Source organism: Aegilops tauschii, chromosome 3 (assembly GCF_002575655.3).
Source record: "Aegilops tauschii subsp. strangulata cultivar AL8/78 chromosome 3, Aet v6.0, whole genome shotgun sequence".
NCBI lineage: Eukaryota > Viridiplantae > Streptophyta > Magnoliopsida > Poales > Poaceae > Aegilops > Aegilops tauschii.
This window is the reverse complement of record NC_053037.3, coordinates 6,739,876-6,754,676: the sequence shown is the minus strand read 5'-3', so window position 1 is coordinate 6,754,676 and position 14,801 is coordinate 6,739,876. Positions and strand designations below refer to the sequence as shown.

The 14,801-nt window shown below is 46.8% G+C and overlaps 3 protein-coding genes and 1 long non-coding RNA gene across 4 annotated transcripts; 2 read left to right on the top strand and 2 right to left on the bottom strand.

Moving 5' to 3' along the window:
- Positions 1-2,096: 2,096 nt before the first annotated feature.
- On the bottom strand, positions 2,097-4,872 carry LOC109760678 (uncharacterized). The gene is made up of 4 exons (XM_020319484.1): positions 3,465-4,872; positions 3,244-3,287; positions 2,661-2,843; positions 2,097-2,102 (listed from the first exon to the last, which is right to left on the bottom strand). Exons 1-4 carry the CDS (start codon positions 4,870-4,872, stop codon positions 2,097-2,099), a joined length of 1,641 nt encoding a protein of 546 aa, XP_020175073.1.
- A 2,881-nt stretch (positions 4,873-7,753) lies between these two features.
- Positions 7,754-9,504, top strand: LOC109760670 (putative E3 ubiquitin-protein ligase SINA-like 6). The gene is made up of 2 exons (XM_020319479.2): positions 7,754-8,228; positions 8,348-9,504. Exons 1-2 carry the CDS (start codon positions 8,019-8,021, stop codon positions 9,038-9,040), a joined length of 903 nt encoding a protein of 300 aa, XP_020175068.1. The 5' UTR covers positions 7,754-8,018; the 3' UTR covers positions 9,041-9,504.
- An 825-nt stretch (positions 9,505-10,329) lies between these two features.
- Positions 10,330-11,561, top strand: LOC109738362 (putative E3 ubiquitin-protein ligase SINA-like 6). Its single transcript, XM_020297459.2, has 2 exons — positions 10,330-10,551; positions 10,833-11,561. The coding sequence occupies exons 1-2, from the start codon at positions 10,330-10,332 to the stop codon at positions 11,559-11,561; spliced, it is 951 nt and encodes a 316-aa protein (XP_020153048.2).
- Positions 11,562-12,565: 1,004 nt separating this feature from the next.
- Positions 12,566-14,254, bottom strand: LOC120976345 (uncharacterized). Its single transcript, XR_012180889.1, has 3 exons — positions 13,533-14,254; positions 13,187-13,372; positions 12,566-13,042 (listed from the first exon to the last, which is right to left on the bottom strand). It is a non-coding gene; the product is annotated as an uncharacterized lncRNA (long non-coding RNA).
- Positions 14,255-14,801: the final 547 nt, after the last annotated feature.

The window sequence follows — 14,801 nt, the reverse complement described above, 5'->3', positions numbered from 1 at the left end:
TCGGCGATCCTCAAGATCGAAGATGAGATGATTTGTTGAACCAGTTTTCAAGACCGACGACCGAAGATGAAGAACCGTTCGGAAGAATCGAGGAGCGTCCCCAACTTGAAGACCAGTTCAGGGGGCTACTGACGGTGTCCTGGACTAGGGGGTACTCACCATGCCGTCTCCCGGTCAGTTGGATTGGGCCGAGGACCCCCATGGCCGTTTACTCATGGGCCAGTTCGGACAGCCGATGTATACACGAGTAAGATTCCACAAGACTTGGTGATTAAGACAAGGACTCATCTCCACCGGCGTATTCGACTAGGACTCTTGTTATCCTAGGCCTCTGGTACATTATATAAGCCGAGGCCAGGCTAGTCGATGGAGGATCAGGACATTACTCATCATACCTCTAGGGTTTAGACCACAACATATGATCTTGAGGTAGATCAACTCTGTAATCAAATACATCGAATACAATCAAAAGCAGCATGTAGGGTATTATCTCTTCGAGAGAGCCCGAAGTTGGGTAAAATCCCGTGTCCATGTTACCATCGATCCTAGCTAAGACACACAGCTTGGGACCCCCTACCCGAGATCTGCCGGTTTTGACACCGACACCCCCTGTCGTCCATTATCAACACTCGCAATTGAGAGGAGATAATGAGAAACATCCAGATCTGAGGTTTCCGTACCTGATTCGAAACTAGCATTGATCCTCCCATCAGAAATGTTGCCTGAACCCTCGCTAGCTAGCATCCAGAAGCGGTTGCTGGTAGCTCAAGATTCAGGCATTGTTCCCGGCGAGCCGCACCAAGCGACGTGGTGTCGTAGTCGATGAAGGCGGTGCTAGACGAGCAGAGCGCCGAGGCATGTTGGCGTGCACCCTCGTTTCCGGCAGGCTAGTCACCCTTGGCTCGTCCTGAATCACAATCGGAGCCTGAGCCGACCCTAGCGGTGGGAGGGCGAGGACCACCTCGCGAGATCTGAGCGCCGCCGCTCTCATAGCTGGAGGCAGAGTGGCTGTGTCGAAAGAGACAAAGGCCGCCCACCTCCGCACCATCGTCCTCACCGGCGACTCGGGCTGATCCATTGCCCACATGAAAACTTCCAGCGAGTGGCTACGCCGCACTCGACCAAACAACGATTCCTCCTCCTCCTCCGTCAGGGAATCCCAAACCGCCCGCGCATCCGCATGCAGTGCCTCCTTGCTGTTGAACTAGGATTCGATCTGGCGTAGTCAGGTGCGCCTCCACGCATCCCCTCACGCGAACCTCACCATCCGCTCTTCTTCGATCTCCACCATCCTCGAAGACGCTCGTATCAAGAAGACCAGGAGCAGTCGCCTCCCACTGACCAAGGTAGGGGAGGAAGTGGAATGCGGAACGCGAGCGAGTAGACTCACTCTGCCATCCACCCGTATTAGGCCATGATCGACTCCCGAGGTGTGCGTCACCCCACCGCTCTGCTTCCTCGATCGGCACGACGTGACACGGGAACATGACTGTGGCACACGGGGTGAGGGTCTCCCCTCGACTTGCACGTGAGTCAACCACGCAACCTCTCTTGTCGGCGAGGAGTAGCTTCGCGGTGAAGGCGCAACGCAACACCGCCCCGCGGTAGTGCGTGAGGACTCCCGCCGATCGCAGGTCGGGGATGTACCATGCCGGCCACCGCCAGAGACGTGTTGGTGCAGCCATCTCGTATAATTAAAACTGATTATCGTGTTTCTTTTTGGAGAACAATTATTTTGCATAATGTTGGACTCCCGCCAAAACGCGCCAAGCAAGTATACTACTGATTTTTAGGAGACCCAAAGGAGAGGGGATATAAGAGCATCTCTAGTGGCTGGTGTGTCCCATAGTCTAAGGCTCTAAGCCAAATATAGACCACCGTTGGCCAAAAAACGTCTCCAGCGGCTGGTGTATGGCGTGGTCTAAATTCTAGACATCCACCAGACTAGCTGCACATCGTCCACATTTGGACGACCGAGCGACGATGTCCAAGCCAGAGCTGCTCCTCGCGAGCTCGCTCCCGCGCCAATCTGGAGCAGTTGGAGACGAGGCGCGAGCGCGAGCGGCGGCTGCGAGTGACACAAATTACGAGACATCCTAAATCTGTGCGTAAAAATGTAAATGAGATAAGGATGCGAAAAATAGGCAAATATAAAGTACTGATGTGCTAATACGAACCTTCGTCGAAATAAGGTTTTGGGATAGCGAGGATTTTCTTTGAAGTAGTCATTCCAGAGTAAAACAAACCCCGCATCTCTTGCTCGATTGATTGCCCGCACCAAATTTTGACAATCCGCTGAGAAACTAAGGTTGTCTAAAATGGATTCTTTTTTACACCATTGTGTATGTGAAGATATAGACTATCAAATTGAGACAAGCCACTAGAGATGCTCTAACGCATTGAAAAATAGACGTCTGATTTTTAGGAAAACATAATCTCTTTTCCCAACTGCCACGCATAGTAGTAGTACACCAAAATACTGTACCATATGGTGGTTCATTTTGCTGTGGACTGTTGCAGCTTTGCTGTGGACATTCGGAGGACGAGAGGGGATTTGGCTGCACCCACGAGGCTATGGCTGCACGGTGGAGCTAGCAATCTACAGCCATAACAAACTGAAGAATCTCAAGCGCTGACATCAAACCATCTGGCAAAGATACCTGCAACACTTTTAACTCTGAGACAAAATCATGAAGATCAACATCAGATGATTTATCATCAGAAAAAGCTTTTGCAGAAGTAGCGCAACATTCCTGTAGTTTGCTATCATCCAAGGACTTCAGATTTTTTGAATTGAATAAGAAACCAAACACCTTTTCAAATTTCTTCAACTGATCAAAGCACTGGTCAATGAAAGAATTGCATTGTCAACGATGACTAGAAAGTAATTAACTCTGAAGGATTCCATAGCTGACAACTGTATTTCTTCGTCTTGATCATTTATTTCATCATGATGCCTCTTTCTTTTCCGTTGACGTTTTGAAGGAAATTCTGGCTCTATGTCCATATCAGATGCAATGGCTTTTGCTATCTCAATACTAGCTTGAAAGCCTTCATCTCTATACTTCTTAAAATATATATGACCCCGTCAATGTGTTTTATAGTAGCATCAATGCACACCATCTTTTCCTGCAACTTTTGGCTCACCACATTTAAAGAGAACAAAACATCATGCCAGATAACCATGCCAACTAAAGTTTCAAAATTCTCAAGTGCACTGACCAAAGATTAAGCATCACTTACAGCTGCTGAATCATCAGTAGAAGTCTCCTCCAATTCCTTCAAAGCTGAAATTACATGGATAGTTTGGTACCTGATAGGCTGCACACTCTTTATTCAACTCTCCCAACGAGTACTGGACAAAGGCTTGAGAGTTAGTTTTGTTCCTTTTGGAAGATTGTCAAGTAAAATCTTCCACCTTTTAGTAGAACGTGAAAACAACACGTATATCCGTTGTATAATACCAAAGAATGTAATAGCTTGTTTGCAAGATTTTGCCATATCACAAAGAGTGAGATTCAAACTATCACATGCACATGGCATATACAATGCTTTGGGGTTTTCTTTAAGGAAGCGACTCTGAACACCTTGGTATTGTCCTTTAATGTTGGAATCATTGTCATAACCTTGACCTCTCACATCAGCAGCATTCAAATCAAAAGAACTCAATGTATCCATCAATACCTTCAAAAGCCCCAACCCCGATGTGTCCTCAACCTTTAGGAACTCTAGGAAAAACTCCTCCACTCTCGGAAGGTTGCTTGACATATTGACACAACGCACAATGAGAGTCATTTTTTCTTCATGGCTCACATCCGGGGTACAATCCAAAATAACTGAAAAATACTTGGCATCTTTGATGATCTTTAAAATAACCTTCCCCACGGCATCAGCAAGAACTGAGATCAACTCGTTCTGGATTTTTTGGCCAAGATACTGATGATGGATTTCACTATTTTGAATACGCCGGATGTGTTCATGCATAACAGGATCAAATTCAGCAATCATTTCAATCGTGCCCAAAAAATTACCATTATTATCTTGATACGACCTCTCATTTGATCCACGAAAAGCCAAAGTATGTTTTGCTAGAAACTTCACAACAGAAGCTATTCTTACCAGAACTTGTCTCCAACGCTCCTTCTCCTTTGCAACCCCCCTTTGCATATCATCATCAATTGTCTGATTTTTGCTTAGTCTCAACCTAACTTCATTCCATGTATTCATGTTTGTTAAATGCTCAACACTATTCTCATGATCTTTGAGACGCACACTCAAACGCTTCCAGTCATTCAATCCATCAGATGCTAGCATAGACTTGCTCAGTTTTGATTTGAACAACTTGCAACAAAAACAATATACTTTGTTTGCACCTTTGTGGTAAACCAACCACTTTCTGTCAACAAACTCACCATTACTTAACTTCCTGGAGTAAAAAGCATATGAAAAGTGTCTACCAATGGTGTCCTTCTCGAACTCCAGATCCGGTACTCTAATAGGTCCCTTCTCAATTAAAATATCCCTTTTGCTATTGTCAAGAACTTCCCATGTTCTTGGATCAAAAATAAATGAAAGGGAATCTTCCTGTTCATCATTAGAGGAAGGCTGCAAATTTTCCTCCTCCATTGTACTGTCAGCATCAACTTCAAAATTTATTTGCTCCCCTGTACTCGCACCATCTTCATTCACCTCAACATCTGAATTTTCATGCTTAGAAGTAGTTTCTTGCCCTTGTTCTTCACTGACATCAACATTGCTTGAAGATGTAAAGAACTTATTCAAAGAACCCTTCAGTGGTAGAATTTTCAAACCACTTTCTTTCTTTTTCCTCCTTTTTTCAGCACCCGACAATTGCTTCTTCTTAGGTAACATGGCAGGCTAAAGTCCTAAAATCATGAAGAAAAGATCAAAAGAGCATACAAAGAATTAGGAATTTATAGATCGGATGATTGGAACCTTAGACATGTTACATAGAATGACAAAAAATTGATAGATTGGATTAGAATATGTACATACTAAATAAAGAATAAATAAACTACTGAAATTGTCAAATTGAGGTTTGGGGATGGACAGGAACATGGATGTGTATTTCTTGACTTCCAGTCGGATGCGTATTTGTATAGGTATTGCCGCGGTGCCGGATGTCGGATGGCCAGGCTGCCGCCTGCCGGACTGCTGAGTGCTGACTGCTATGTGGCGGCGAGGCGAGGGTGACGCGGCAAGGGCCAAGGGGCAAGGCGCTGAGCGAGCGAGAAGGCCGACGGGCGGGCGAGGGCGACGAACCTACGATACGAAGGAAACGAGCAGTTGTGTGCCTAGCCCTGGCAACTAGCGTGAGTCACGGCACGGCTTCGCCTTCGCTAATCCATCAGCGATCGCTAGCTAGCTATATCTGGGCCGCCTAGCCCATCTTATTTCTTTTCTTTAATTCTTTTGTAATTTTTTTACTTGTTTTTGTTGGGCTATAGTATATGTATATACTCCATCATGCCCCCACCCCTCGCCTGGGCCCTGGGCCGTCGCCCCATCGGCCATACCCCAGGGCCGGCCCTGTGAGCGGGAGGCCACGTTCCGGCAGACGCATGCCGACCAGGAGTACAACCTTTGCCTCCTCGATGAGCACCAGCGCGCGGAGGAGCAACTCGCCGCTAGCATGACCATCACGCTGGATGTGGACCTGTTCGACTCCTATCGTACCACCCACAAAATCCGCCACTACCGCTGGTGGTACCGCCGCCATCAGGCAGAGCTAGAACGCCTTCAAGGAGATCGACGAGGCGGCGAATGAAGTCTACGACAAGATCGAGGACGAGGACAACGTCACCAGCTCCGCCACAATCACGAAGCCGACACATCTGCAGGCACCGGCGATAGCGAGGAAGAGTAGAGCATGGAAGGTCACCAACGCTCGGGGTCCCAGGAAGGCCATCGCTCTTTCGCCCCCTTGAAGCCAAGCTTGGCGGGCTCATTATCGTCGGCTCAGTAGCTATTGCAGGCTGCAGAGGCGGAGCTTCAGTTCCCGGGGCCCATGGCCTGCCGGACATGGGGAACGAGTGCTGGCGGTTATTTTTCTAGGTTTAGAGTCTGGTCTAGATCAAAATCATAAGGCTTTATGTAAAAACAACAAAGTTTTAATGAGATTCATCTAGTTTGTTTACATATGCATGTATGCAGCTAACTTTGGATGGTTGGCTTCCGCATCAGTGTTCGTTGACTGCCCCCCCCTCCCTGGTCTGTTGACTGATGCGGTGTCTGGTTTGCGGGTCAGCCTTGGAGACACCCTGAGTCTTGGGCCCGATGGCGGTGGCGCCCGGAGCCTTCACCCTTTTGATGGCATCGTCGCGGAATCTCGGCCCCTCTCGATGGCAGATGGCCTACGACGTCGGGTTTGCCTCCCCCTAGAGTATCACGTCCTAGTCTATGGAGTGGGTTGCATCTGTTTATCTCCTATCTTCTAGACAGGTCCCCGTGGTCCTTGTTCTCAGTCCTTGTTGTCCCTTGGCAGGAGCGGTTGTCCATGACCCGAAGTGAGGGGGCTATCGCTACGGTGAGACGGCCCCTTCCGGAGGTGGCTCGGTGTGTCCGAATCGTAGGTGTTCGGTGGGTTCTCATGGGGACTCGGCTTCGATCCTCTTTAATAGTCTTGGTTGTAGTTTGTTAGGGATGGACTCTCCTGTTTTTATTGCAGGGTGTTGGGTTTGTGGTACTTGTGTCACTCGCTCGTCGTCATTATATTTCGTTCGACCTGCTTGTTGGAAGGTATCCTCACCACTTTGTATGTATGTGTCTTTATCTTTAAAAGGGAGGGCGGAAGTTGGCAAGTACTACTATATGAAGTTAGTTAGAACCTAAGGTTAGATTGGATGATCAAAATTCATATTGAATTAGTTCCAAACCTTCTTTTTCATTTTGTGTTATTTTTTTCATAGACTAATAGTGTTTACATTTCGATCAATGAAATTGCTTTTGGGTATGATATGTGTCCGACCGGCATACGACACTAGGATCCTACGTTCGTGGTTCAAGTGGCGATGTCATCTCACGGTGGTTTGCTAGTGTTGGACATCAGTCCTACAGGAATTCATCGTACGCCCAGCACTGCTCATCAATCTACGTGTCTTTTGTTCCTCTACTGTTTATCTTCTAAAGTATATCTAAATAGTTAGCCTCAGTAAACTATTTCTCTCAACATATAAGCATGCCATCTCATCATGCAACATGTATGAAAAAAAGGCCGACCCCCACTAACCTATTTCTCTAAACATGCAAGCATGCCACATCATGCAACATGCATGGAAAAAGACTCAGCTCAACATGTAAATTTGCACGGGAATTTACATTCTACTGTGATATTTATATTTAATAAATATTATGCTACTATACAAAAATCAAACATATTTTCAGTTCTAGCTCTTACATTATTGCTCAAAATATTCACGTTTCATACAAGGAATCTCATTTAAATGTGTTGAGAACTATCTCGCAACAACGTGCGGGTATCATCTAGTTAATATTATGAGCAGAGAAACTGTAATACCCTCTCTATTACATTTGGAAAAAACATCTACATCTAGAATGCCAAGATTATATGATTAGATTTATTATAAGATGAAGTTTTATACTTTATATTTGGTATTACACATATAAATAATTATCTCTGAAAACTAAATTTACAAAGTTTGATTGTTAATAAAAACTACGCGTACTAGTACATTATTACACAGAGGGAGTATAGAGCTTCGGCTTCAAAACACTTTAGTCTGTTCACTGTAGTACTATCTTCCCCGCCTGCCAAGGACCAAGCAGGCAACACCAAATTTATGGTGGTTCGTTTTGCTCTTTGACTGTTGCAACTTTGGGTGTCACATTAACTCAGCTGCTTGCTCCTTTACTCTGCCGTGCACTTGCTGTCTTTCTCAGAATCTCATCCTTCCTCCTCCAGTCTTATCTTTCAGCCGTTCACCGGAGAGACAGAGAGAGAGGTTTGTTCCAGGCGAACGCAGGCTGCTAGTTCGGCCATGGAGATGGAGCTGCCCAATCTCAATGTCCCGGTGAAGCAAGAAATCGTTGTGCATAATGAAGGAGCCCAAGGAAGAGGAGGTGGTGGCGGCGCAATCGTTGAGGCGTCGGGACACGGCACGAGGAGGACGGAGGCCACCGTGAGGATTGAGGCCAACATGCTCGACTGCCCCATCTGCTCCTCCCCCTTCAAGCCTCCCGTCTTCCAGGTTGGTGCAGTAGAGCAATTTCTACCATGATTGAACATCCCATGAACTGAATCGAATCTAGCAGCAGCTGCACGCACGGATTTTAGTATTCTCTTACTTCCCTCCCTCGATCTGTCTAGTGCAAAGGCGGGCACCTGGCTTGCGGCAGCTGCGTCGCGAAGCTCCCCTGGAAACAGTGCCAGAGGTGTGACCTCGGCGGCGACTTCCACGGCTGCCCCTTTGTGGACGCCTTCGTCTCCTCGGCCAGGATGAAGTGCGACCACCATGGCTGCGGCCGCCAGGTCACCTACCACAAGCTCGAAGACCACAAGAGCGCGTGCCCGCTCGCGCCCTGCAGGTGCCCGGTGCCCGGCTGCGGCTTCGAAGGCCCGCCGCCTGCGCTCCCCCACCATCTCAGCGCCGTCCATTCCATGCCCGTGCACGTTGTTCAGTACGGCAAGGTGCTCCAGCTCGAGGTACCCGTGTCAGAGCCGCGTCGCCTGCTGTTCGCCGAGGAGGACGGCCGCGCGTTCCTCGTGGTCGGCGGCTCGCTCGGCCTGGGCGTGCCCATCGCCTTGTCGGTGGTGTGCGTCAGGGCGGGGGCGTCCCCGCCGCCGCACTATGTGGCCAAGGTGTGGGCGAACGGGCCGCCGGTGGCCAACGACAGGACCGACACGGTCCGAGCGGACATCCAGGTGACGAGCAGCAAGGAGCCCGGCACCGTCGCCGTGGAGGAGCTGACCTTCTTGACGGTGCCGCACAAGCTGCTGGCCGGGGCTGGCCCGTCCAGGACGGTGTCCCTCCACGTTCGCATTGACAAGATCACCTCCTAAATGAATCTGCTATGTCTAGGGCTCTACTTATCTTAATACTAGTAAGGCTTAGTCTAGTTTGGTCTAATTTAGGGGCTGTTTGGTTTGTGACTAACTTCGTCAAAGATTGCCACACCTAAGGTTAGGCAAGTTTGACCAACTTAGATGAGTGTTTGGTTCAAGCCACACCTTAGGCAAGCCACACTTGGGTCCCACATGGCATACCCATAAAAAGTATGGCAAGATTCTCTTAGGCTTGCCAACTTGTGGCTCTCATTTTGATGAACTATTCTTAGGCAAGCTTGGCAAAAATGTGTGGCAAAATGTGGCAATGCTAGGCCTAGAACCAAACAAACAACCCCTTAGTTTAACAGAATGATGGATTTTGGTACTAGCATGCATCAATTCGTTCAACAACGGACGAGTACTTGTTAGTTCCAGCATGATTAGTACATGGAAGAGGTATTTTGTTGCTGTTGGATGTATGATCTTTGGGTAGCACGTAAACCAAATACTCCCTCCGTTCCTAAATACTTGTCTTTTTAGGCATTTCAAATGACTATCACATATGGATGTATGTAGACATATTTTAGAGTGTAGATTCACTCATTTTACTCCGTATGTAGTCACTTGTTGAAATGCCTAGAAAGACAAGTATTTAAGAACGGAGGGAGTATATGCTGATTATATGTTTGTTAAGAAATTGTCCCCTTCACGATCGCATTCACAAGACCACCATAGTCTGACCCGCATGTCAATCTGGCTGCCACCACCCTTCAACTTGACCGAATTCGACTAAATTGTTCTCGCACGACAATATTAGCTGTGTGGTTTGGTGAATGATATGTACGTGAACTATATTGTTCCGGCACGACAAGTTCCATGACTAAGAATGCAGTTTGTCAGGCCACGTTACATGTGTTAAATTTAGGAAGATCATATTCCAAATTGTGAGTTTTGTAAAGCAATAATTTGTTTTTAACTGGACCATCATACCCTCTCATCCGTAAGAGGCACATCTTAATCTCAAGCGTTGATTTTATTAGAGGGGTTGTACGTGAAGTGGAACCCAAAGTTATATCATCCCAAATAAAAACTCCACCGACATAGCAATACGTTAAAGATCAGTTCTTTGAACAGTCAAAACGAACATTATCAGCATGCTAAAATTATTGGCAGCTATCTTTCCTTCTCGGGTATGCTCTGCTGGCTCCAACATTGCCGCAATGGCAGCCCTAGTTTTCCTCTTCGGTCTTCACCCTCCCCTCTCTTCCATTATTTCCCCACTAAAACACACAGCGTGACCAGAAATGACCATGAAGGAAGGGGAGAGTCGTGGCAAGAGGGCGGGTGCCGAGGAGGTGAAGTCGGAGTCGAAGAAAGGGGAGGTGACGATGCAGGACGAAGGCAAAGCAGGGGATGCGTTGGTGGCGGCGGAATCCATGGCACCGACGCAGATCGACGTGAGGATGGACGTGACACTCCTCCACTGCCAGGGCTGCTTCCTCCCCCTCAAGCCCCCCGTGTTCAAGGTGATCTCTCATCTTGCACCAAAGCGATTTTTTTTTGAAAGAACCCCAACACCCTCTTTCTATCTCTGTTCGAGAGGATTTCTTTGAGATTCGGGAAGATCACACATTTATTATTTTTCCACGTGGATGGAAGACATTTGTCATCTTCTTCCATCTATCATCTAGCAAGTGAAATTTAATAAGTATACATTTGTGTTGTGTGCATCGCACTGATGCATAGACCAAACATTATCCTTCTTTTCTTAAAACAAACTTGCGTGTTGTTGCGTTTACTGTGGCAGTGCGATGCCGTAGGGCACGTAGTGTGCTACTACTGCCGTGCCGGGCACCGCGCCGTCTGCAGCCGTGCCAACACCCACTGCGGCCAGCTGGACAAGGTGGTCGGCGCCGCCAAGGTGCCATGCCCCTACAAGGGGTTCGGCTGCGATCGCTACGTGGTGTTCCACGAGGCCGCGGACCACCAGCGCGTGTGCCAGTGCGCGCCCTGCACCTGCCCGGAGTCCGGATGCCCCTTCGTGGGCTCCCGCGCAATGTTGGTCAACCACTTCGCCGCCGACCACCAGCGCCCGGCCGTCACGCTCCGGTACGGCCGGTCTTGGAGCCTGAGCTTCTCCCTGTCGCACGCCTGGCACCTGCTCGTCGGGGAGGAGGACTGCAGCGTGTTCCTCGTCTCCCTCCGCCCGCTCGGTCCGGGCACCGCCGTCTCACTGATGTGCGTCAGGCCGGACGGCGAGGCTGAGACGGGGCCCCGGTTCTGGTGCAAGCTCTCCATTGAGCGCCGTGGCGGCGACAAGGACTACGACCTAGTCCTCATGACCTCCCCGGTGATCAGCAACGCGCTGTCCACGTGCGCGCCGGCGTTGGGCCAGGGGATGTTCTTGGTGGTGCCCCAGGAGCTGCTCTCCGGCGACACGCTCACCCTCAGCGTCCGCATCGATCTGATCCCACCTGCCGCCGTCGCTCCCAAGTCAACTACACCGCAGGCCAGGGCGCCGAGGAGGATGCAGTGAAGTATGTTTTTGATCTCGTTCATGTTATGGATGATTAGTGCAGCTAAGTTAGATGATTAATATGAATGTATGACTAGAGGCTAAACCACACATGTGCAAGCTAACCAACCCAATCAATCAAGATTATGGTAACAAGTTCAGTAGTAATGCAACTAAGCAGCAGGGATGGATGATTAGTATGAATGTATGATTATTCTGGCATCTGATGGTTAAGCTGCTTAAGCAATATCAGTACTAGATCAGTTTGACTAAGTAGTAATGCAGCTAAGCAATGGTAAGGTAGCAATAATATGTAGCTAAGCGAGGGTAGGAATGCTTCACTCATTGTATTTGATCTGAGTGAAGTGCAACCAATTGTAGTTAATCCGAAGATCATGCACCAGAATTTATTCTGTTCTTTATAACCTGCAAATTATACATTTTGTGAATCATATTGTTCATGTTCAGATTCTTCAATCACGTGAAAGGAGCTTCTATAAATCATTTTTTTTCCGACTGGCATGAAAAGATTATGTAAATGTATCCTTCTCAAAAACTAACATCATTTTTTTCATTTTTGTATCTAAGATCATTCTCTCCCTTTTTTCTGTGAGCAAGCTGGACCTGATGCTCAAAGGACCTTCAAGTTCAAACCGAAGATGACAATCTGGACAAAGTCACATTTCAAAGAGTTTTTCCCCCTCTCAGAGATGGGTCAAGTTGTGTGTTATTATGTATCAAACTGGGGACAGAGGATCATGCTTCTTTCAAAGTTTGTATTCATGGCTCACATAAATCCTCGTGTGTTTTGATGTAAACCTTTTGGTACTCCATGATTTGGAGCTTTTATGTTTAATAAAATGGTTGTGAGCATCACATAATGCAGAGGCCCCAGGTATCCCCTTTTTGAAGGAAAAAAAAGATCAACAACAGTTGTGTCCAGCATAGCGTCAGATATAAGCTTTGATTTATTTTGTAATTCAACTGTGAACACAAGTAGAATGTAGCTTTTACACACCAAACCATAAGATTATTTTAGAATTTTTTCACAATGCTGTGGGCCTCACAAATTCAGTCCAACATCCAACCTGTTGGTTACATTGCAGCTACTACTTAGTTTCTCAATTCCCAAACTGCAAAAACTGAGTGCATTTCCCAAATTTATTTAAAAAATACCACCTGATAATGCGCATTCAAAACAGGTTCGCAATCTTTTTGTGACATTTAACTGGAAGCAGCAGAGAGAGATTTTATTACGCTAGTTGGGGGTGTAGGCAGAGAAGGTTTTTGAAAATTCTGCATTGCTTGCTGAGGCAGTTGATTCTTCTGCTGGCTCTACAACGGCCTTTTATTACACTTATGCTTATGTTCGAACCTAGGACTTCTCCTAGGGGTTTCGGTATGGTAGTTCTTCTTCTTCCTAGGACGTCTCCCATACATCCTCAGCAGCCTTCCATTATCTCCTTCAAATGTCAGGCCCTTCGGAGTCGTGAAAGTGGGACCTGCAGCGATAACCACTTATCTCTATCAGGCTGTCTTTGTTAATTCCAAAGAGGGATCGATGTTGCAATGATTGGTTGACATTGAACATTTCCATGATAAGCACACAACTTAAGAAACAGTGTGATAGAGAAGAGTGTAATTACTTGGGAATGGCACTGATGTAGGAGGAAAATTCTGTGTTGCAGTGGTATCAAGAGGCCCTTCCTCTGCAACCAAGGACGGTGTTGCAGTGGTACCTGTCAGAGTATCTCTGGACTGAGTAGAGGACCCTTCTTCAGTCTGGTCAGGCTGTGATGAGGGATGAGCCTCCGGAGCGGCCGAAGCGGCGCCTACAGTGATATAACAACTTTTTATCTCTATCATGGTGCCACTGCTAACTGAAAACAGGGATTGGCATTGCAATGGTTGTTTGATATGTGTACTATTTTCATGATAATTAAGCACACGAGGTTTTTTAACATAAAATGGGATAGCGAAGAATGTAGTTACTTGGGAGTGGTACTGCCATTGAAGTGCAATTCTCGTTTGCAGTTGTATCAAGAGGCCCCTTCTCCTTATTAAACATGGACCATGTGGTAGCTTTGATAGTATTTCCGGACTCGGCAGAATCTTGCCTTCCATCACCAGCTTCGACAAACACCTCCTGCCTATCAAGCATCGTCGCCGGGGGTTGAGTCGGGATTTCATCCTGTTCAACATTCTCCTCCTCGTCGCTGCTCAAGTCAATGATATCATCAATCACGTCTATGAAGTCTATTATTGTCATTGTGCAGCTGAAATAGGTAATAAGAAAGTATGAGTAATGAATTAAGATATGAATGCATAGCATATTAAAGGTAAGGAACTAAGCACATACATCTAACTTAGCTGCCTTCTACCGTGAAGTCTCTTAGTGCAAAACAACATATAAGAACAGCATGCACCACTGACGACAAATCTATTGACACGAATTTCATACGGCAAATGACAAACATTCTCATAACTTAGTCTCTAGATTCCAAAATGTTTGGTTCCGTGAATGCTAGGCCCTAGTATGGTTCTGACATGTCCGATCAATTTTACTGTGTAAATGCGGCTGTGAACTTCTTCCTATACACTTTACGCAAAAAACAAAAAGAAGAAAAAAGAACGTGATTCCCATATACACAGATAAAATAAATTCAGAGAGTTTCAAATCTGATCCGAATCATAGGATAGGTTAACTTAAATTGAACGGTAGAATGGGAGTAATAAAGAAAGGATGCAGGTCTAGTCTCAAAGAAGTTATCTAACAAGAACGAATCAGCAACAGATGAGATGCAGGAAAGCTTACTCTCTCCACCACATCCCGGACTCAAATCTGGCTTGCCTGCTTCGTCCGTCCAGCCAGTACGGTCTAGTGGAAGACGGGAAGAGGAGGGGGAGAATATATGCGGTCATGTGGGAAGAAGAGGCGGCCGTGCTCTAGGAAAGAGGAGTCTAGACGTTTTGGGAACATATACAAGTATAAATGAAAGGTATTAATGGTTGGTCAAATCTGAATTTTGAAAAAAGAAATTGAAGTGTTTTGCCACCCGAGACAGCTGATTGATTTGCCTTCTCCCCACGCCATCATGATGCCCTCTCTTCTCCCAAGAGTCTCACAATTCACATGCATACTCCAACATTCAAGTATAACACACAGTTTTTTTTGTTTTGCGAAATAGAATAACACACAGTTAAGTTACCTGTTAGTCCCATTTCTAAAAAAAAAGTTACCTGTTGTCAAACTTTATTTTG